This window comes from Enhydra lutris, unplaced genomic scaffold, assembly GCF_002288905.1.
Source record: "Enhydra lutris kenyoni isolate GAN:26980312 unplaced genomic scaffold, ASM228890v2 scaffoldscaffold22, whole genome shotgun sequence".
NCBI classification, from domain to species: domain Eukaryota; kingdom Metazoa; phylum Chordata; class Mammalia; order Carnivora; family Mustelidae; genus Enhydra; species Enhydra lutris.
The window spans coordinates 30,193,172-30,216,006 of record NW_019154106.1 but is presented as its reverse complement, the minus strand read 5'-3'; the positions used below and the strand labels follow the sequence as shown (position 1 = coordinate 30,216,006).

General features: G+C 35.8%; 1 protein-coding gene across 1 annotated transcript in view; it reads right to left on the bottom strand.

Moving 5' to 3' along the window:
• LOC111149926 overlaps positions 1-22,835 on the bottom strand; it is a 270,882-nt gene that overhangs the window by 192,999 nt on the left and 55,048 nt on the right. The window contains exons 2-3 of the mRNA XM_022507207.1: positions 22,067-22,159; positions 14,057-14,227 (exon numbers count right to left, since the gene is read on the bottom strand). Coding sequence (XP_022362915.1) covers positions 14,057-14,227; positions 22,067-22,159 — 264 coding nt within the window. The remainder of the gene's footprint in view (positions 1-14,056; positions 14,228-22,066; positions 22,160-22,835) is intronic.

Below are 22,835 nucleotides of genomic sequence, written 5' to 3'. Positions count from 1 at the left end.
GAAAGAAAGAAAGAAAGAAAGAAAGAAAGAAAGAAAGAAAGAAAGAAAGAAAGAAAGAAAGAGAAAAAGAAAGGGAAGGAGGAAGGAAGGAAGGAAAGAAAGAGAAAGATAGATTTTTAAAAAAAGAGTAATACTGTTCAAGAATTGTAGGTATTTCTCTACTCAGTGCTTTTTATCATGCTAATAGTCCCTGGAGATAATACAGCTATCAGCCTTGGTACTTTGATATACTTTACCCTATAGCATCTTTTGTTAATCAAGATTTTTTTAAAACTTCTTTTCTGAGTACATACACAATTCTGAGCAAGAAATCTCTCTACTTTTGCAAGGAATTTTGTAAATCCAACCTAGGGTTGCCTGCAAACCCACGGGAAATAATTTGGGTGGAAAATCTTATTCTCCCAACAATCTCTTCAGAGCCCTCACCTGGAACAGAGCTCTTAAACAACTATGACATTTGGCAGGGATGGTCACAACTCTGGACGTCGCACATTCTGCAAAGTTAGCATTGACAAAAGCACAGTTTGGAACTTACTAATATTCCTTCGTCAAAACTTGCTAGATGTGGAATGACAGTGCAGAAAATTATGTTCTAGAAAAGAGCAGTGTGAGTACTACTGCCAAACTGAGAAAGCAAAAAGAAGTTGGCCAATCCCTAAGACCTTCATTAGCTCTCTGCTTCCTTCACTACCAGTAAGAAGTCTGTCTGCCCTTCTATATCCAGAAGTGTTCTCCAAAACAAACAAACAAATAAACAAGGCTGGCTCTGGTCTCCAGAATCCCTATAAAGGCATTTAAATACATGTATATATGTTTTAGAGTTTAAGTAAAAGCATAGGTGTTTAAGTGAAAGAAGGCTGCCGTCCATCAGTCATTTATATAATGTATTGTTTCTGTATTTTTACAAAAATAAAAATTCCCCAAACTGAAATCCTATGAGATTCTGCTTTTCTTAAGGCTCACCTCTCATTTTTAGGGTCTTCATTACTATGTTCATTTTTCTAAAATCCAAGTATTATATTTATTTTTTTCTTCCTTTGCATGAGAAGTATTTTTACTTCTACCGTCCAATGTCTAAACAAAGAGCACTCTCTAAACAGAGTTTCTGTGATTGACTAAATATTGAAAAATTAAAAAATAGTCTTTTATTTTCCTGCTGCCTGATTCTTGGCTTAAGAAAAACTGACTGCAGTATTGGCTTCCCAGTGGCTCTCTGCATGGCCTCACCTCCCTACAACTCTAAAATTAAATTCTAATCCTTGGAGTGGAATGATGGAAAAAGCTAACTGAGGCTAGTCTTGGGTCCCAAAGAGTAAGATAATAGAACCTTTAAAAATAGTCATCGAAAAAAAAAAAAAAATAGTCATCGAGATCCTCTTGAAAACATGGTAGCTAATGACTAGTGAAAAAAAAAAATACCTATGAATAAGAATTTACTTCTATGATTAGTTATAACAAGTAAAAAGTTTTAAGGAATGTTTTCCATGAACTACAGTCTTTTTATTTTCCTTCATGTCAATATTGACTTTTTAAAAGCAGAATTAAATAAGATTAACACCAATGTTTTATTGTAATGTTGTTGATTGACTCATTCATTCAACAAATATTTACTGAGTGCCTACCATGCCAAGCACTGCTCAGGTAAGAAACACCAGTGAGCTAAGATTCCTGCTTTTGAGGAACAAGTTAAGTAAATCATATAGCATAGTCAGGGTACATCTAGGTCTTCTAAATGCTAACTGTTCATTCTTTTTGTTACAGAAGGACCACCAAATTATATAAACTTGGTAGACCTTCAATAGAATTTGGTGGGCCTTCTTTAATAAAAGGAATGCAAAATTACAAATGTAAAACTAGATACAAAATATTCATTTAAAATGAGAAAAGAAATCACAATTTACACACATTAAAAAGCTCACACATAGTAAAAATATTACAAAATATTTCCATTACCTATCCAACACATGTTTTCTCTGAATTGTTTTTGATCATCTTTTCATGTGGTAATTTGGTAACATTTTCTATAAGGAGAATAGGAATAATTCTTTAGCACTGTTAATCTGGCATGGTTAATCAAAATTTTTTTTATTATTGATGAGAAAAATCTCTGTCAGGCTCTGTGCTCAACGCAGAGTCTGCTTTGGATTCTCTCTCCCTCTCCCTCTCACCCCCCCTCCTTTCTCTCTCTCAAGTAAATAAATAAAATTGTTTAAAAAACTGTTTTAAAAAAAGAGGGCACATGGGTAACTCCATCAGTTAAGCACCAACTCCTGGTTCTGGCTCAGGCTGTGATCTTGTTGTCATGGGATTGAGCTCAAATAAATAAATAAAATCTTTTAAAAAATGTTTAAAAAAGAAAAATCTCTCTCAGCTTCATGACTCTGTTGATCATTTTATAAAAATATTTAGGACTGATGTCAAATTTGGGGAAAACTTGATCAGGTTTCTTTAAAATATGAGCTATAAAACGTGGAAGAACTTCCTACAAATAGCTGGCTGTATTATTTTCACACCATGTTTTTCCTCCACCACCTACACACTTTTGAAGCCAAGCACACTAGTCCATAGACAGAAAGCAACACACTCTATAGCCAGCAGGTAGTAGCCATCTTCCTGGAAGCTCTTTCCACATCAGAACAGCTGGCACTACTATATATACAGGGAATTGACTGCAAAACATTAATTACATTCTGCTATACCCAAACTAAATGTATCCCAACTCAGTATTCCCCCCGCCAGACCTCAAAAATGCGTGCAGCCAGGGCACCTGGGTGGCTCAGTGGGTTAAAGCCTTTGCCTTTGGCTAGGGTCATGGTCCCGGGGTCCTGGGATCAAGCCCCGCATCGGGCTTTCTGCTCAGCGGGGAGCCTGCTTCCCTCTCTCTCTGCCTGCCTCTCGGCCTACTTGTGATCTCTGTCTGTCAAATAAATAAATAAAATCTTTAAAAAAAAATGCATGCAGCCATTTGGTACAAGGGAAAACTTGACAGAGAGGAAGTTGGCAGACAATAACAGAAACAGACAATGGTCTCAACCAATTTCATTTGGGACTTGGCAGGAAGAGTTAACCAAGCAGATAGGCTGGGAGAAGAGAATTGCAGGCAGAGGGAGCTGCTTGAGCAAAGAAACTAAGGCAAAGATGTGGCTGGTATATTCTAAGAACTGCGAGAAGACTAGTGTTATCAGAGCAAGGTGATAGAGGGAGACAGTAACATGAAGTCAGAGGGTTAAGAGATTGGCAGAGAAGTGGAGAACCTTTGCAGGGTTTGGAACAGAGCAGAAACAGAATCTAACCTAAAAGGATTATTGTGGCTGCTGGGCAGAGAGCAGACTGCAGGAAGTATCACCATCTAAAGAATGGATGATGGGGGCTCCAACCAGAGTGGTAACCGTGAACATGGTTAGAAATGGTCTATTTCTATTGTTCATTCCTGGGTAATTGTACTTTTTCATTTGTGTATTAGCAGGGTTGGGAAATAAAATTTGTAGCTAAGCAAATATTTCTGAAATATGATATTTGTGTCTATGGGTATAAATAAATCAAACTGAACATAACTGTCCATATGTGGTATTTGTGAAGGCAGAAAAATATCAACAAAGCACTAAAAAGATTTTATTTAATATACAGTGACCAAAACTTACCCTTTGGGGGGAAAGATGACCTGAAAGAGTTTTGACCTAATGTGGTTCTTTGACAGGTCTGCCCGGCATCATTCATCATATCTGTTTAAGGACTTATATAAGGTCTAGTTCAGTGCCTTTAGCCAGCCTTTAATACTGTGAAGTCTGGTTAAGAGCTAGCTGTGGAGGAACAGCAGGTTCCCAAACTCTCCATAACTGCTGGGCAGACCACCCAGGAAGCTCTTCTGTGTGTGAGTAGAAGCCAAACACCTAAGCTCCAAAAACCTCAGGATACAATGCTGTCAGGAGGCAATAATAAGAAAATGACACTGCAGCGTGTTGCCAACAGTTGAGAGGCTGTGCAGAAACAGGATTTACTACTAGTGGTCCAGTGAAGAACAGGAGTATAAAATAGCCACACAAAAGTACTTGGCATATTTCAGGTGGATATAATTAAAGATGTTGAAACAAGGTTAACTGACACATTGTTTGGATTATGATCCCAAGAATGCAGACTCTGAAGCCAAGATCTACTCACAGGAAGTATACTGGTGAGCCTTCTTCCGAGCAACACCGGTCGGGAGTGAGGACAATGGGAGTGGGTAGGTCGTGAACTGTGATGTAGTGGCAACAGAGGCCTCAGGTGGGAGCTCTAGAGCTGGAATTGCCGGCCCTTTAGAGTCGTCCAGAACTCAGTAAGGAGAGGGAGCCCTGCCTTCGCACTGTGTGGGAAGCAAAGGTTGGCTGCAGGCTGCCCTCAGGATGTGGGCCTGTTCTTGGGAGAAATGGTTCCTTTACATAGAGGGCAACTCCCCAATTAGAACAGAGCTGTGGCAGCTGGGGGTGGGTATCTCAGTCCTAAAGAGGGGATTCTGGCAGTAGGGGGCACGGCATCCACTACACGCATGCCTGGCAATCCTGAGTGCAGGGGGCACAATCACACACACACACACTCACTCAATACTACAAAGCAAGCACATCTTACAGGGACGTCTCTCTCAAAGGTTAAATGACGCGCCCGGGAGCAAATCTACTCAAAATGGGTAAGGAGATCCTCAGAAACGAAATCTTCTAGTGTTTTAATTACAAATATCAAAGTTTAGTCTTATATATAGTATTAGGAACTTTCATAAGATGAAACTTGATATGAAAAAATTTAAGGACACAGAAAAGTATTTTAGTGTAAAAGGTTTTTTTAACCTAAGTCAAAGAACATGAAAATGGAAATGAAATATTTGTCTTTTGTGAGATGCTAATTAGCCATGAAAAAAATCTTCATCCAATCAGAATTCAAAATCACATTTGGAGATAGAAAATCAACTCAAACTGAATTAATGTTATAAGTACGTTAAATCAAATAAATGTGCTAGTAGGGTTTTCATGTTTATAGACTTGCAAGATAATTTTTAGAATATTCACATTTTCTATATTTTCTCAAATGTATATTATCAATCAAATAGTAAACAATCTAACTTAAATATTTAGATAAAGTGATAATCACAAAACAAATATTAAAATTATGGGACTCAGGCAATGAAAACTTAATAATGAATTAGTATGTTTATACTGCATATACAAAAAAGTGTTTTAGTGCCTGACAGATGTCTTTAACTAATATTTATTTTTTTAATTTATTTTTTCTTATTGTGTTATGTTAGTCACCATAAAATTCACCATTACTTTTTGATGTAGTGGTCCAAGTTAACTAGTATTTAACAGGTGAGGAGCCAGTATGTTTTGTCCCAGGAAATGAAAATACACTTAGGTGAAAACAAGTTACATAGTTGTTAAACTTTATCAGTTTAAATGGTATCTGGACAAAAAGTCAAATAATATTTTAAAGCCCATTAAAGGAATACCTGAGAAAATAATTTATTTTAAACGAGATGCTTTAAGTTTCCTCTATAAATAGGTTGAAGCAGAGCCCACCATTCAGCAGATGCAAATTGGGTGACTGCGTATGGGGCAGAATTTTAGGTGAGATCCAAAAGCCAAAAATATCTCTCCCACCAACTTGTCAATACTTGAAATGCCACTTAGAGATTTACTCTTTTGTCATAATTAAAATACCACGGAGGAAATGATATTCAGCCGTATAGGTTATTGATCCTTTGAGGCTGTGATTTTCAGTCTCTGCTCTCTGGAATCCCTCAGCAGGCTTGGGGTGGGTGGAGGGCAAGAACGGAGGTCTGTGGTCCCAAGCGGGAAAACAAACCTGAGTGAGTCTCTGTTGGCAGCCACCATCCTGGCTTCAACTAGGGTAGATCCTACTTTTGTTTATATAGTAGATCCCAAAAAAGAATTTTAATCTAAGAAAAATATATTGTTGTAAACTGTCTTAGCTTGAAAGAAAGTATGGCACGCCCTTTTCAAAAGAATGAATCTTGAAAAAAGGTGGTAAATGAGAACATGGGGTACCTGACAGTCTAAACTGGGGGCTCAGGGGGTGGGGATGGCTGAAGGCCAACAGAGGCTGAGGATGGAGAGGCCTGCAAAATGGCCATCACAGGCTTCACAGTTAACATGGGAGCAGGACTACATTTCCCTGTCTTGAAGCATTTGGGAAGTCACATTTCGGGGGCAATGGGTGGCTCAGACAGTCAAGCAACCACTCTCGACTTCGGCTCTGGTAGTTTTCTCAGGGTCGTGGAATAGAGCACTGCACAGGGCTCCCCGCTTAGCGTGGAGTGTGCTTAAGATTCTCTCTCCCTCTCGCTCTGCCCCTCCCCAACTCTAAAATAAATAAATAAATCTTTTTTAAAAATGTCACATTTCATTGTTTTGTTAGAATATTTCTTTTAAAGAGCTTCCCTGCCATCCCATTTTTCTGTGTCTATTGACAAAGTAAAATTTCCAAAACAAGGCGAAAGTTCTACAAAAATATTTTCTTTGTATCCAATTAAAGGTCTCACTAAGATATGAAAATGTTCAAAATTATCTAGATGACAGTGGCAAGGCAAATGTGCTTGCCTGTCACGTCCTAAGCCAAGTAATTTCAATAAGCCCTTTATACATGAGGAGCTTTCAAGAAGAAATAAAACAAAGATCTCATTTTGTTGAAATTAATTTAGTGCCTAAAATTGTATTTAATTGGGATTAAAGTATAAGGTATGTAGATCTTGTCAGTAGTGGGTATAATATGATATACCATATACCAGAGTTTGGTAAGTTAAGGCTTTTTTGGAAGCTCCTGGATTTAATATATTTCTTTTCAAAGAAAATGAGGACTTCTTTTTGATGAGAAAAACATAGTCACATCTCCCAAATCCTATTTCACTAGGGGAAATGAACATCTTAAGATTAAATATGAGCTAAATCATCAGACTTCCCCAAATTCTCAGCCTCAGAAATCACATTGTCATCTTTAGATAGGGTACATGTTTTTAATGCTATTCAGTGTCTTTTTAGAATATATCAAATATGCCTACAAATTTAATTTTCCCCTTAATATGAATAAGGGGAAACTGGGTAACTAAAACCTGTATAAAAGTTTGCCATCTATGGCAGTCCATTTTTATTTTAGTAAGTAATCCATTTTTCATAAAACATTATTGAAATTGTATGTAGAATCTTAAGTAGGTGTAAATGTATCACTTCATTTGCACTTAGTAGAAAATCTGTATTCATTTCTATGTTCAGATGATGAATTGACGCTTGATAATATCCATGGTGAGTTGGGCTAACATAGATGTCAGTGGGTAATTCAGGGGACGGGAGCATATGTAGGAAGAGAATCTCAATGACTTGAGCATCTCAAACACTCTGTGAAAAAGCTAATTGAGAGGTAAAAACAAATTAACTGCTATGGAGAAGGACAATCTCCCCGAGAGAGAGAGTGTGCCGACAGCCGTAAGGTTCAGTGGTTGCATTTAGTCCGGGTAACTGCTGGGACAGTAATCCAGCTCTGGCCTGTGGACTTTCCCTGCTGACTGCCCACCTGGCAATTCTCTGGGCACCTTCAAGGCTGTCAGGACTGTGCAAGGAAAGCTGCTCTCATTACAACCAGCTCTGCATGGGAGCTGATGCCCCGACCAATTGCTTTTCCCTGATTTTGATCCAGACGCAGTTTTTCTCTTCAGCGGGTCTAGGAAGGGAAGATTGTATCTTACTGTGCACAGAGATTTACACCTGGATGCAAATGCCTGTCAGGAAATAGGCTGAAGTGAATACACTGGCATTTCCCCCCAACAGCTGAAAGATGAAAGAAAGAAAGAAAGCAAGAAAGCAAGAAAGAAAGAAAGAAAGAAAGAAAGAAAGAAAGAAAGAAAGGAAGAAAGGAAGGAAGAAAGAAAGAAAGAAAGAAAGAAAGAAAGAAAGGGAAAGGAAGGAAGGAAGGAAGGAAGGGGAGAAAGAAGAGAGAGAGAAAGAGAGGAAGGAAGCAAGCCAGCAAGCAAAGCAAAGAAAGAATAGAATAGAAAGTAGAGTAGATGAGTGGTTTCGGCACCTACTGCTAATCGTTATTCCATGAGATGTTGGAAGGCATTCACAGGATCTCAAGTTTCTTTGCCTTTAAAATGAGCAGTCTAACACTTGCCTACTGTGATAAAATCCACACATGAAAATTAATAATCTCCATCATATTTTGCCCAACATTTAAGGAATGTTCTTAAAATCCTAACAATGACCTTGACTATTCCAATCTTTCCAGTCTCATCGTTATTCCTTTGAAAATGAACGTCATCTTGGAACATTTTAGTATCTGTACTTAACGCATATCCTGAATTTGTTTTTCCAATGTTTATTCAAATAATGTAGGTGAAATAACAGAACAGCTCAGGGATTATAAATACATATCTGGGAAACGTGGTTTAAACAGAAAGACAAAAATCAAGGGCTATACAATGGAAATAAGGACATAATGCACACACAGTGATGAGGCCATTCAAGAAACAAATCTTGCCACTATTTTACAGATAACCTCAGTTTTCTCCTTCTATTCATTTAATTGTTCCACATATTCCTAAATATATAAATAAACTTTCTATTAATACATATGGCTAGAAAGCCTCAAACTTTAAAAAAAAAAAAATGACCACCAAATAGAAACATAAATCTCAAATGGATTCATGGTGCTCTTGTGCCACTGGTAGCGCAAATTCCAAATTCAAATATCTAAATCCAAATTCAGATATCCAAAGCATAGGGGTGGCTAGGTATCGCAGATAAAAGTTAGTCTCTTTTCTGTTATCAATCAAATTATCCCATCTTCTGAAGAGAAATAAACCCATGAACTGGAATGATAAAGTTGTAGTAAAAAGCTGAGAAAACCCACACATTAGTTTCATTGTCTTCAAAAGGTGTCCTGTTGCTCTAATTGTATGAAAATAATCATAGGCACGGGCCAGGAGGGTATTCTAGGCTTCTCTACATCTTCCCACAGTACCTAGGACAATGCCTGGCAGGCAGTATTTGATAATGTGAGGATTTACTGCACTATTCATCGAAAATCGTCTTTCTTTCTGTCACCGGCAGAATACAAATTGTTAGATGCATACCATACTACTCAGAAGATGAACTAGATGCCGGACAAAGATAATTTTTTAAAAATAAATCTCTGAATTATCCCTTTAACAAAGCTAATTTTCCTTATGCTATTAAGAGAACAATATAACCAAACAATATAAAAATAGAAAGGCTAAAAATCTCCAAATCACAGCTGCCTGAATCTTTTTTTGTTTTGTTTTAGTTACTAAATTCCACCATATTTCCCTTGCTCCCAACCAGAGTGAATTCATGTAAAGTTAATGAAGATTAAGCTTCAAGACCCATACTTGCCCCAGCCCTGAGAGTACTGGAAGTTGCTGGGAGCTATAGATTATCATAAGTAGGGAAGGGAAGCCAGCAACTCTCTAACAATTAAGGAGTATTTCCATATAAGTACTTCTGAGAAAAACTTAAAAAAGTCTCAAAAGAAAGGATCTAAATCTCCAATCCTCCATTAATTCGTCATGATTTACTTTCTTAATCTAAATAAATATCCACTTTGGGGCCTAATTTTAAATAGGTTCCTCTCACCCAAATTGTATAAGCTCTAGACCTCACATAAACCAGATCTGCCTCCACTGACAGTGAATGGAAGACAACCCACAGAGCATTATTGACCAATTGTGTGTGAAAAGCACTAATTCTAGTGAAAAACCTTCCCTGTACCCATCTTCCACTTGTTTCCCCGTGTTGTCTCCCACCCACTCACACATCCCACACTCGTGCTCATCAATTCTCTGTCACAATCACCCAACGTCCTTCTAGTTTTTCCACCCACCATCTCTTAAAGCTTTGCTAATACCGTTTCCTATCAACCCTTTCTTTCCTGCTCTCCCAGGGAAACACTAACATTTCTGACAGCATCTCCATGGGGACGAAGAGGAGGAGTTGCAAGAAAGAACAGGACTGGAAAAGCAGAAGTCATTGAGCCATAGCTATAGCAGATGTTCTCAAAGTGGCTGGGGGTGGTGGCATTGACAGGGGATCTAAGGTAAGTGAAGGTTTAGACTAGTAAGCATTAACTCCAAAAACCTGAAGGATTTCATAAATTGTGGTGCACATCGAGTGTGACTACTAAAGCTAGAAACAATAAGATTCCATCAACCTAAAAGGTCCCATGATGGGCAAGAGAGTGTACCAGAATATTAAAAAAAAAAAAAAAATGCACACTGTGGTTATGACTACATAGGGCAAATGAGTGCTTATGGAAATGATATGCAAAAGCGAGAATAGTTATATAACAAATAATGGGATTATAAGTGACATAACTTTTTCTTAAAATTCCTCTAATGTTACTATGTTTTCAATTTTTTTATAGGAAATTTTCCCATACCAGGGATAGACATTTAGGTTGTTCTCAGGCCTTTGTCTTATATATCCATTTAAACTCAGTTCTATTTCATGCCATGTAACTGCCCAAATGGGACTGAGGCAATGTGGAATACAGAAAGAGTGTGTCCTTTTGAGAGGTGACCTGCTGGTATTAAGACCTAACCAAAAGCTCCTATTTCCAAGTTATCAATGAAAGATATGACGAGGATAAGAACTTTAGTGAAGAGTTGAAGACAACCATATACAATATGAAAAACCACCCCAGGGAATGCTGAATCACACCTGGCCTTCAGCCCATATTTGAAAGCCACTGCTCTAGAAGATGATGACAATACAATCAATTATTTTGGTTCTTAAAGCTAGCGATGGATATGTATACACACACACACACACACACACACACACACACACACACACGTGCATATGTGTATAAACATAGATGTATAATACACATATACATACATATTCAGCAGAGTGATATAGATCATCAAACACAGAAAATTGGAAAGATGATCATCCCAGTTTATTTTATTGATCAGGCACTCTTTTAAGATCAAAATGGATAGAAAGGGGGAAAAATAAGTTTTACTAGAGCCACAATGCCTTTGAGTTATAAATAGAAAACATATTCATTTGTTGATATATCATCTAATACTCTGTATAGGACATGCCATGAGGTGGGATAAAGTTGTTCATAACCAGAAAAGACATGTTCTTGGCCACAGTAAGTCAGAGGTAACTGAGTTAGAGATGGTGCTCCAAGGAAGGGCAGCTCATCCACACACCATGGGAAGCTAGAGTTCGGCCAGACAACAGATATGAACTGATTCGGGAATTAATAAAAGATGGCATGCAGTGGCCTTTGCTCAGTATCTCTTCAGCTGGAATTAGCAAGTTCTCCCCACTGAGGAGGAAGTGCAGAAAAAGACCTCAATTCTAAGATTTGCAAATCTGAATATTTGGGATACAGTTTGCTAATCCATTTTTTGTCACTACTATCTGGCTTTTTCCATCTTAAGAACCGGCTTAGAAAACTGCAGATCTTGGTTTCTTTTCCATCAGTCCAAACATGCACTCCCAACAATTTCAAGTTACTACAAGCCATCACTGAATACAAACTTTGGAAGAGACGCTCAGTAGCACACCATTATATAGTGTTTCTGTGAAACAAACATGATAGGCATAAATAACTTTAAGGAGAATAGGTAACAGTAAAACATAATAAAATAATTAGGAAGTGAAGATTATTACCTTTGTTTTTAACATGACTACTTTATTTCAAGTTTATATAATTTTTAACAATGGCTATATTTAACAACGGACTCATGAAATTCCTGAAAATTTAACAATCAGCAACCTCAAACGAGTAGGAGCAAGTTTCAGCTTATCAAACCCACTTAATCATAACTTCTGGGGATGCCTAGGTGGCTTAGTCTCTTGAGTGTTATGCTCACGTCATGACCTCAGGGTTGCGAGATCAAGTCCTGTGTTGGCTCTGGCCTTAGCAGGGAATCTGCTTGAGATTCTCTCTCTCCCTCTCCTTACACCCTCCCTCTATCCCCCACCCCTTGCATGTTTTCTCTGTCTCTCTAAAATAAAAATAAATAAACCTTTAAAAAAAGAAGGAGAAAAAAAACCAGACCTCTGGAGGTGGGGGTATTGATGTTTTATAAAAAGGTCTCCAGATGATTCTAATATGGCAGCCAGGATTGAAAGACCAGTGGTCTATGCTAAAACCTGATGGGGCTGATGTCCAGGTTTCTTGGAATACGGGAAAAAGAATTTATTGCCTAAGAGCAATTGGATATTCCAAAGGGGAAAACTGGGAATAAGGGAGGGAAACTGAGCATTCCATGGGAAAAGAATGATAAAGACGGAGGATATCTTGGAGTAGGGAGAGGGAACTCAGATAAAACCAGGGTAACTAACCATCGTGTTTTGCCTGGGACTGAGAGGTGTCCTGGATATAAGGTTTTCAGTGCTACAACCAGAAAAGTCATGGGCACATGAATGGAGACACTGGATTTTTCATTTTAATTAATTTTCATTAATGTAAATTTAAATAGCTATGTGAGACTAGGGGCTACTATACTGGACAGCACAAGAAGATGGCTTCTTTGCATATATACATTTCCTCTTCTGTTTGCCAGTATGGAAAAAATTATGAAGCATATTAAAGAAATATGTGAGAGTAGTAACTCAGATCCTAAAGTTAAATATTTGCTATCAAGCCCACGTACAAATATGAACACATGATAAAAATTATTCAGAAATATGCAACAAACTTGTGAGAAAAAAAAAACAACTTTTGTTTTTTCCAGGCATATGATGGTTGCTGATACAAATGAGTGGAGATAAATGGTATTAAGGCAACCATGCTCCCTCACCTAGCTCCTCTCTTAATCAATAACAAGTACTTTGCAAAAGGTTGGACTAGATCTGTAACCAAGACAGAAATCTGGAAAAGAAAAATATTACTGGATGATGGGAAACCTTGACCTTGATGTCTTGAACATCACTTCCTTAACCTTTAGCTGACTAGTAGACTACAGAAAATAAATTATAATGTTTTTTATGGAACTACATTTCCCCAAAGATCAATTTTTGCATGGTAGTATTCTCATTCCAAATGCAAACATGAGAATGTCATTTTAAAGAATTACAGATAGAAAATATGATGTTCATAATTATAATATAAAGTTTATATTTATAGAATAAAACTTAATATTAAGAAAAGAATTATAAAGACTGATTAAAATATAATTACTTTGTTATCACATTCAAATATAGATATAATTTAAAAGATGATGAGTTGTAATAGTTTGTTCCTTTGATGGAAAAATGGCCATCCACTGAGTAATTCAATTTTTTTCTCTTGAAATGTGGGCTATGAAATTATTAGAACAACATTAACTTGACAGACTTAACATGGATACTTGATTGTGATAAACGAACTATTCAAATTCCTTAACTTTCAGTTCTTAAGCCACTTTAGCCAAGTATGAGTCACTTTTTTCTCTTCCAGAGGTGCAATAGCAAAAAGTAGCATAGAACATTTAGCCATCTTGTCCCTACAAATAACCAATTCACCTTTTCCCCCAGTATATTCTTAAGTATTGATTTTACCAAGTGAACTCAGACATGTGTCACACTTATCCAATACAGATCCTTTTTCTTGGAAATGTAGTTTGTACATCAATCAGTCACCTGGCCTTTCACCTCTAATTCCTATTGCCACTGTCTGTCAATTATTAAAGCCTTTCCCATTTCTCTAAATAAGGTCTTTTTTGAAACTCAAATACATAGTGACTCCTCTCAAAAATATATGTTTCTTGGAAAAGTATGCAATGTTCACATGATTAGATGTCTTCATTAAAATTACTTTTCTGAGTTGAAAACATTTAAAGTTTATAAATCCACTTTTCAAATGCCTCTAGGTATTTTCTTTTAAAGCATACTCCCTGAATGGTAATATTAGCACTTGTAAGCCAAACTCTGGTTTGAGAAAGACAACATTAAAAGAAATTCAAGCTGAGCGGCATTGTTAGAAGGGTCTTCAAATGGAGCAGAGTGTTTTCATCTCTGGCTGAACCCAGTGAGAGTTACAGAATGACACCCACCTTGAGCTGCAGGCCTCCTGGGATAAGAGTGTTTGCTGGAAGGCTTTTAATGTGTTGGTAGACATAAGAGGAGAATTGCTCCTGCTCAGCCCGTAATTGGGGGCCAAGTTTAGAGAGATGACCTCTGTTGCTTTTGATAGCTGTCTGCAATTCATCAATCAGCCTGCTCACCTGAAGGGGTTAAATTACAAGAGTTGTTAGCAAGAAGTAATTGTTGATGTCACACCTATTAGATTTTTGAGTACCTAGTTTGATGGGAGGGAAAATGACTTCAATATAAGAATTTGAGTATAGCGCTATCTTCAAGTAAAGAAAACAGAAGAGATATGCATTCCTTCATCAGCTAATTTTATTTATGGGAAAATTTATAATTTTTGCACTTCACTAATATGGAATAGATAGCCATTTACAAATGCTGAATAAAAATGTCTCTGGTTATGAGAAGAAACACGCACCTGACAAATTTGCAAAGGATTTCTAAACTGCTTAACAGAATAAAATCTTCCTAAGACTTCAATTAATCCAACATATGTACCACAGACAATATTTAATTTTATTATATGAACACCATGTTATGTAAATTTGTTTTCTCTAATAGATTGGATTCTTACACAAACATTAGTTGATATATGGTAGTCACCAAAAGAGATTAAAGCAGAAATTCACTTTACCTATGGCCCTTTAAAAATGATTAAATTAGACCCATTTAGAATTATGAATGACTTTGAATAGAACATGGGCTTTTGAAATATTGGGTTAAAAATCATGGCTCTTCCATTTACTGACTGAAAGACTGTGAACAGGTAATAAAATCCTTATCTGTAATGAAGAATAATAACAGCCTCATCATATTAAGAATTAAATAAGATTACAGAATGAATGACACATTGTCTAGCCTATAGTAATGTGTCTAATGTACATTATATTATTATAATATTTTCTTTTTTAAATCTAGGTATTTTCCACATATCAAGTATTAGTTGTTATTCTTGGTCTATCTTTGCTATTCCTATCCCTACTTCACATAAAGCAGATAAAAATTTGAAACTATTTGCTACCCAGATTCTCCATCTCACTTCAATGTCCATAGTAAAAAATGGGAAATCTTTCTCCAAGGGTCTCCCTTGTATAGACACTTCATCCTCTTTTTCTCTCTTTCAAATGAGAATATGGTATTTGTCCTAGTCTATACTCCAACTCTGTTAAATGCATGATTTCTATCCCTTCTACAGAGGATTCCAAGAAATCAATGAAAGCAAATTTGTACTATTATCTATATAACTTGAATATTAACTTTTCTACTCTACCTAGTTAGTTCAAGATTACATATGTATGTACACACACACACACGCACACACATACATATACGTACACATACAGTTTAATGACATTAACTTTCCCCAAGAACTTTAGAAGCATTATGTGCATATAAACAAGCTAATTTAAATGATTCTTATTTTTCTTTGGTCTTCCATATCTCTCTTATTTGTCCTTATGTCATTAATCATCTACTCCCTTATTTTTTTATTTCTTTTCTTTAAAAAAAAAAAATTAAGTGGGCTCCAACACCAGCATGGAGCCCAGCACAGGGCCTGAACTCACAACCCTGAGATCAAGACCTGAGCTGAAATCAAGAGTTGGATGCTTAACTGACTGAGCCACCCAGGCGCCTCTCAGCTAGTCGCTTTAAAAAAAAAAAAAATCCTACACTTTAAAAAGGACTGGCAAATCTTTTCTCGAAAAGGGACAGATAATATTTTCAGTTTTATAGGCCATAAGATTTCCACCAAAACTGTTTGCCCCTGTAGTTCTACACTGAAAGCAGCCACAGACCGCATGTAACAAGTGGGCAAGACTGTATTCCAATAACACTTTTTAGAAAAATAATCAATAGACTATATTTGGCCCTAAAACTGTAGTTTGCCAACCCTTCTTCCAAATTCATATATTTCTTCTCCTTCCTTCCTTTTCTTATAAGTAATACCCTGGTCCACGCCCTCATCTCCTCATCCTTTCCCCTTACTTGAATTACCACAACACCTACTGAGTGGTCTCTCTGTCCCTGGTCTCTCCACCTCAGATTCACCCTGCCACCTCCCCTGAATTAATCTACCTCCAACAGAACAGTGAATCCCCCAGTAGCTCCCCCAGCTTCCTCAGCTTGGCATTCAAGATTAAAAACCTTTTCTGTTTTCTGGAATGAATGTCTATGCTTCCCATAGTACTGTTAACTCTACGATAAAATTGTAACATTTAAAATACAGAAATAATAAGTGATCCAATGTTAAATTGGTCAATGTTTCCAGCCTAATCTTCACCATACTACCCTCCAGTATTATCCTCAAAAATGATGGATAATAACATCTGTCATACCAAAACTAGAGACCAAAACAGGCCAAGTGACTTGCTCTTATAGTTGTCTGACAAAATTTAAATGCAAGAACCAAAAGCTTTAGACTCCAGATGCCATTTCTGCAAAGCACTGATCCTCTCTGAACCTTTCCTCACCCCCAGCATCATATGATTTAAAAAGACATAATTCTATGTTAGTCTTTAAAATACACTAAACATCATGCAATGCATTATGCTTGTCAGTAATACTGTTCTCTGCAATTTTACGTACTGTACTTTATACTATAGTGAGCATACTATAGTGAGCCACCAAAAAAAAAAAAAAAAAAAGAGGAATTTCAGGCTTTGATTTGAGAACATTTTTATACATGACTGGTTTTACTGTCACAATCCATAGCTTTTCACAGATAGGGGATTTCATGTGACATCAGAAATCAACCAACCATACAATTGATGATGTCATTTGCATTCTAAAGGGCTATTGGTTAAAGCCTTAAAAGTTTCATTTCCTATGAATCCTTTGTTGCTTCAAAAAATTTCTCTATCATTTTTGCTATTTTCAATTGTCCCATGATTATCTGTTAATGTATGTGAAGTACAATTACATCAATTATCACCTGTCTTTTTAAAAAAGATAAGTTAAAACTATCAAAAAAGGTGTTCTAGCAAAAATTAACATATCTCAAAATAGGAAAAAATATATCAAGAATCCTGCCATTGACATCTTGGTAAAATTTCCATCCAATCTTACTAAAACTTTATGTTACTTTACATATTCATAAGGTCTTTTATCCCCAAAGTGCTACATTTTGTTCTCAGTTATTATAACAGACTACCCTTAAAGATAACCCTACACATGAAGTAACTCGTATACCAAAATTGGGTAGGTAATACAATAACCCTGAATTATTTTACATAATATGATTTTTTTTTTTCAAATCACAGATGTTGCCAGAAGGGGAAAAATGCTCTTTAAAATTCTTCATCATGAATCTTTTTTTCCTGCAAATCCTTTTTTTTCCTCTCTCTCTACAAAGGCAATGTGAATAGGGGTAAAAGAAGACAAAACTTGACCTTTTGTGATCCCAGCATTAATGGGTCTGTTCATAATTCAATCTATGTGTGTGTGGGAGCATCCATGTGGAAACATAGAGGCCTGAGAGACATAAAGCCTTTCCCTTTAAACATTATCTGACCCTATCAGTCCCATTCACAAAAGAAGGCTTACGTATGCATATGTTGAAAAAATGCACCATCTCATTGTGCAGCAGAAAGCCTACACATTCTACTCTTCATTCTCTGTGGAAATGCAGCACGGAAGTGACACTTGTACAGAATTTGGGAGAGTGACAAATGAGCAGAAGGTAGCAAAAAAAAAATAAGTATTCGATGAGGAAAAAGACCAAACTTCTGAAAGAATGCAAATGCACACCTGTCTATAAACATAGAGGCTTTTTGCTTAAAAACACACATGGGGAGTTTAGTCATGTTTTTATAACACGTTAATGTAACCCTTGAATTTATTCAACTCTCAAGATGATTTAGATTTATCATAAAATATCATTCTGTTTCTAATGATTCTAAAATTTATGCACATTGAAGTTGTATGTTCTGAATTACACATTCTGTATATTGTACTTTGGCTATTAGGAATGATGCTTTGAGGAGTTCCTGGTTTTTCCAATGATGAGCTCAGCTCTTCCTTGATTTCTATGTGGCCTTGAGTCTATCTACTATTAGTAAGGAGGACTCCAGAGAACTTTGCACTAAATTATTGCTTGAAATCAGCACAAAAGGCGACAGCCTCTATCCTGGGAATGTCATCTTGGCGTGCAACACACAGGGAATGGTCTCAAAGCTAGGTCTGTGCTTAAACTTAAGACCAAGAAACTTTCTAATTTATGACATAATTAAGAACCAGAAAAGGGTTAGGGAGATGAAAATGAGTATTTTAAGTTTCCTAAAATTTCTTCTTTCTTTCAGGCCCAAGGGTACAGCATTTTTTAGGTTGAAGAGAAATGTAACGCAGATTTGATGAACAAAGATTAGAAAAGATATGAGAACCTATGAGCAAAGTTAAGTATCTCTTGATTTAGAAAGATGGGCTGTAATGTAACTACCAGAGAACTTGAAGTGTGTACCACCTCTTACTCATACCACTTCAAATATTCCCAACTTTTTAATAGTTTCTAGAGCCCTTCTAAGATGGAAGATATCTCTGAAGGAGAGTTATCATGCTTCCAGCCAGAGGTCCATTATGTGTACCACCTTTAAGCCTATTCAAGAGTCTAACATTCATGGAGGAAGGGGTGATTAAAATAGAGAGTTTAAAAAAAATTTAATTCCGGTGTAGTTTATATATCGTGTTATATGAGTTTCAGTGTACAATAGTATAGTGATTCAACAGTTCCATATACTACTCTGTGCTCATCAACATAAGTTACTCTTAATCCCCTTCACCTAAAATATAAACATTTAAATGTCTTTATAATTCATCTGGCAATTGGGCTATGTGGATGGCAACAAAAATAATGTCAACTATACCTTTTGAGGAAGCAGTGAGAATGTGCTTCACAGTCTTCTAAACCAACCACAGGAACCATAGGTCCCAGCTACTATCTCTCAAATCCATCACCAGGTTTGCATCAATGGCTGAGGATGCTGAGGTAGGTCTAACTTAGGGAGTCACAGGACTCCTCCGAAGGACAACTTTAGGTGAAGGATACACTACCAGCTTCACTAAACCTTCCTTAGACTGCACTGCTGTCTAAGAGGCCTCCCTCCAGTCTTCCTTTCCTCTCTCCTTCACTCATGTTCAAGCCTGCATTTCAGTCTAACAGGTCTCCTGGCCTTACCCAGAGCTCTCTCCGTTTTCTCTCATAGGCAGTTCTTCTAATAAAATACATACACATTTAATACTGTCTTGGTATTTACTTTCCAGAGAACCTGGAATAACTTTTAAACTAACAATAGCAAATTATATGCACATTTCTATAAACCATTTCCAAAAAAGTAGTTTAACATATAACACACCTCAAAGTAGTCTTATGAAACATATATTATTATTATTCCCAGTTTTCATGTGGAAAAATTAAATGAAATAAAACAAGACCATGTCTATGGTCTTAAGATTAAAACACAGACAGCAGAATTCTGAATCTAAATCTCAGATTTTATGATGTTCAGTTTGGATTTTGAAATATATCTAGAAATACAATATTTTTGTAAAAAATAAACTCTAGACTAAATAAATTTTGAAGTAATTCTCTCCCTCCCAGATTTTTCATTTCTCTTCACATTCATGATTTCACATTTCTGTATATGAATTAGGCCCAAAACTTGATGTCACTTACTTTTTCCAACCAAAATATTGAAAATTACACATCAAGATTAATATAATCACTTTCAAAGTAATGACAGAGAAATTATTCCCAAACTGTATAGAATATATTTAAAGATCACTGCGCGCACGTGCGTGCGCACACACACACACACACACACACCACATATTCCCTTTATTGTGTATTTTATTTTTTAAGCAAACAAAAGGCATTTGAGTCATAACCAACCAAGCAAATACGTGACCAAATAAGGCACTGTATGAGAAACACTAATGTATCTGGGTATTAAATAAACATTAAGATGATGATAAAGAATAAATACCAAACAAGCACAGCTACTTTTGGATATTCTGGAAAAGATAATTTTCATTTCCAGTGTTGCTAACAAGGTGGCATTTAAAGTGATATATTTAGCATAATGATAATTTTTCTGGGCCACTTCAAGTTTTCAGTTCCACTGAAATTACAGTTTTGCATAAAATATCAAAGAGCAAAATAATTACAATATTTAAAAGGCAGAAAATATCAAATATATTCATTCTTTTAGATTATTCTAGATTTAATCTCTAATAATAATTTGTTATTATAGGCATACCTTTAATGATACTAATTAAACTAGAGATAATTATTTGCCTTTCTTAAAGTTTACCATATCAAGATACATAATAGATTCAATTTAAATTCCTGTGAAAATGTAATAAAACTCTCCAACTGTGATAAAAACATTTTCCAAATGAGCAGAGGACAATATTTTTTTTTTAAAGATTTTATTTATTTATTTGACAGACAGAGATCACAAGTAGGCAGAGAGGCAGGCAGAGAGAGAGGAAGGGAAGCAGGCTCCCTGCTGAGCAGAGAGCCCCATGCGGGACTCGATCCCAGGACCCTGAGATCATGACCTGAGCCGAAGGCAGCGGCTTAACCCACTGAGCCACCCAGGCGCCCGAGGACAATATTTTTTAATTTATAGCTGTAAATCCTGTCTTTTAACTTGTTAATATTAAGTGGAATGAGTGAGAACTGTAACTTAAATTTATACAATCATTATTTGCTACATCTTAGAGCTTATTCAATTGAATTTTTCTTATGAAATATTCACTACTGAGATTACCAATCTATGGTTATAATATTGTCTTTAAAATTGGACATATATAAGTCCCAAAGATTAATATAGTCTCTAATTTAAAGATTTGAATTTACTCAGGAAGATTTGAAGCATTATACCTGTTCATTTTCATATCATACAGTTAGCAGAACAGATGCAATCATAATGATAAGAAAATATTAGAGCCCCAAAGCTTCGATAGTTTTCCTTGCCAAAGTGTCAAAAGAGAATTACATGAAAGTTTAATTTTTAAATATTCACATTACCTTATTCTTTAAGTTGATCGTGATTTTATTTACTGACAATGGTACATGGGAATTAGCAAATTTATGATCTCCCTCAGAAAGAGTAAATGCTTTTGCATTCCAGGAACCTACATAAAAATCATTTTTTCCTTTTGTCTAACACCAATTTTGTATTATTATTTCATTTATGGAATATGCTGTCAACTTCACAGCATGAGCTTTGGAGAGAAGAAGCTTTGCTTTAATAGTTCATTACAATATTGCCTACAGAAGCTTATGATTAGCTTACTTAAGCTTGACATTTGTAAACTACAGTTTTTCTTTGATAAGAGATAACACTGTTGGCATTTCTAATATTCATAACAATAATGTTACTTCTAGAAGTCAGAAAATAAAAATAAGATTCAGTACTTATTCAAAGTTCAATAAGATTTTAATGTTTTTCCTATGTTAGCATATTTTATAATTTCCAGATTCAACTTGCATGTAATAATTTCCTAATTTAGGTAATTTGTGAGAAAGTTTTCAGAAATATTTTTCAGAAAATTACAATATTTATTCTTTCAAGCATATAATGATTTTTCAATCTGCCTATATCAATAAAATGATTCCAGTTTTGACCAATTGTTTTCATTTTGTTGCTATCAGAGAACTATAGTTGGTTTACTATCAGACCCAAGTAAAATATGTTTTAATTTTTAAATTAGCACTCGCTATAATTTTATAATACAGTTTAAAAAGTGAGTTTCTTTTTTTTTTTTTTAAAGATTTTATCTATTTATTTGACAGAGAGAGAGATTATAAGTAGGCAGAGAGGCAGGCAAAGAGAGGGGGGAAGCAGGCTCCCTGTTGAGCAAAGAGCCTGATGTGGGACCCGATCCCAGGACCCTGAGATCATGACCTGAGCTTAAGGCAGAAGCTTAACCCACTGACCCACCCAGACACTCCTGAAAAGTAAGTTTCTTACTTCTTCTTGTGCCTTATGGTGTTCCTTTGCTGTCATTGAAAGAATTGCTTTTTCAGTAATTTTTTCTTTCTGTTCATCTACAGCCAGGTTCAACTAGAAAAAAATAAATTGCATGAAAATAGGCACCTACTAATGCCTTACTACAACATTTCTTCAAACAACCAATTTAGCATACTCATGGAAGGTAATTTAAAATTAATTTGTCCCACATTTATATGAGAATGAACTCCATTTAGATAAAGCTGAAAATACATTTTTATATTTAAAATATTTAACACTGAATCATTCACATTCACTTCCATTCACTTTTATCATTTATAAGTTTATTAAAATATGATTTGGGAGAGGGTCCTTAATTGCAGACATTTGACACCAACAATTACTTTTTTAAAAGTAATTTTATCAAAATGAGCATAGCAATTTTTTTAAATTAGGCTGATATTTCCTATTAAAATTTTTCATTGCCAGTAGGGAATAAATTGGCTGCTGTTACATCAGGATAAAAATTCAAGAACATTAACCAAAAGCAAATGTCAATTTAAACACTCTAGAGCAGTTCAAAATGATTTATAATATTTCAAGACAAGAAATAATGCATCTTAAATACCTGAACAGTTACCTGCAACCTGATCCATTAAAGGTCTTCCACTACTTCTACTACTGTTGCTAACCCATATGTTATAAATAGATGAATGTCATCCATTCTGTGGTTTGTTTTTTTTTTAATAATCCCCATCAAAACAAAATGCTATTTTCAATGAAGGAAAAA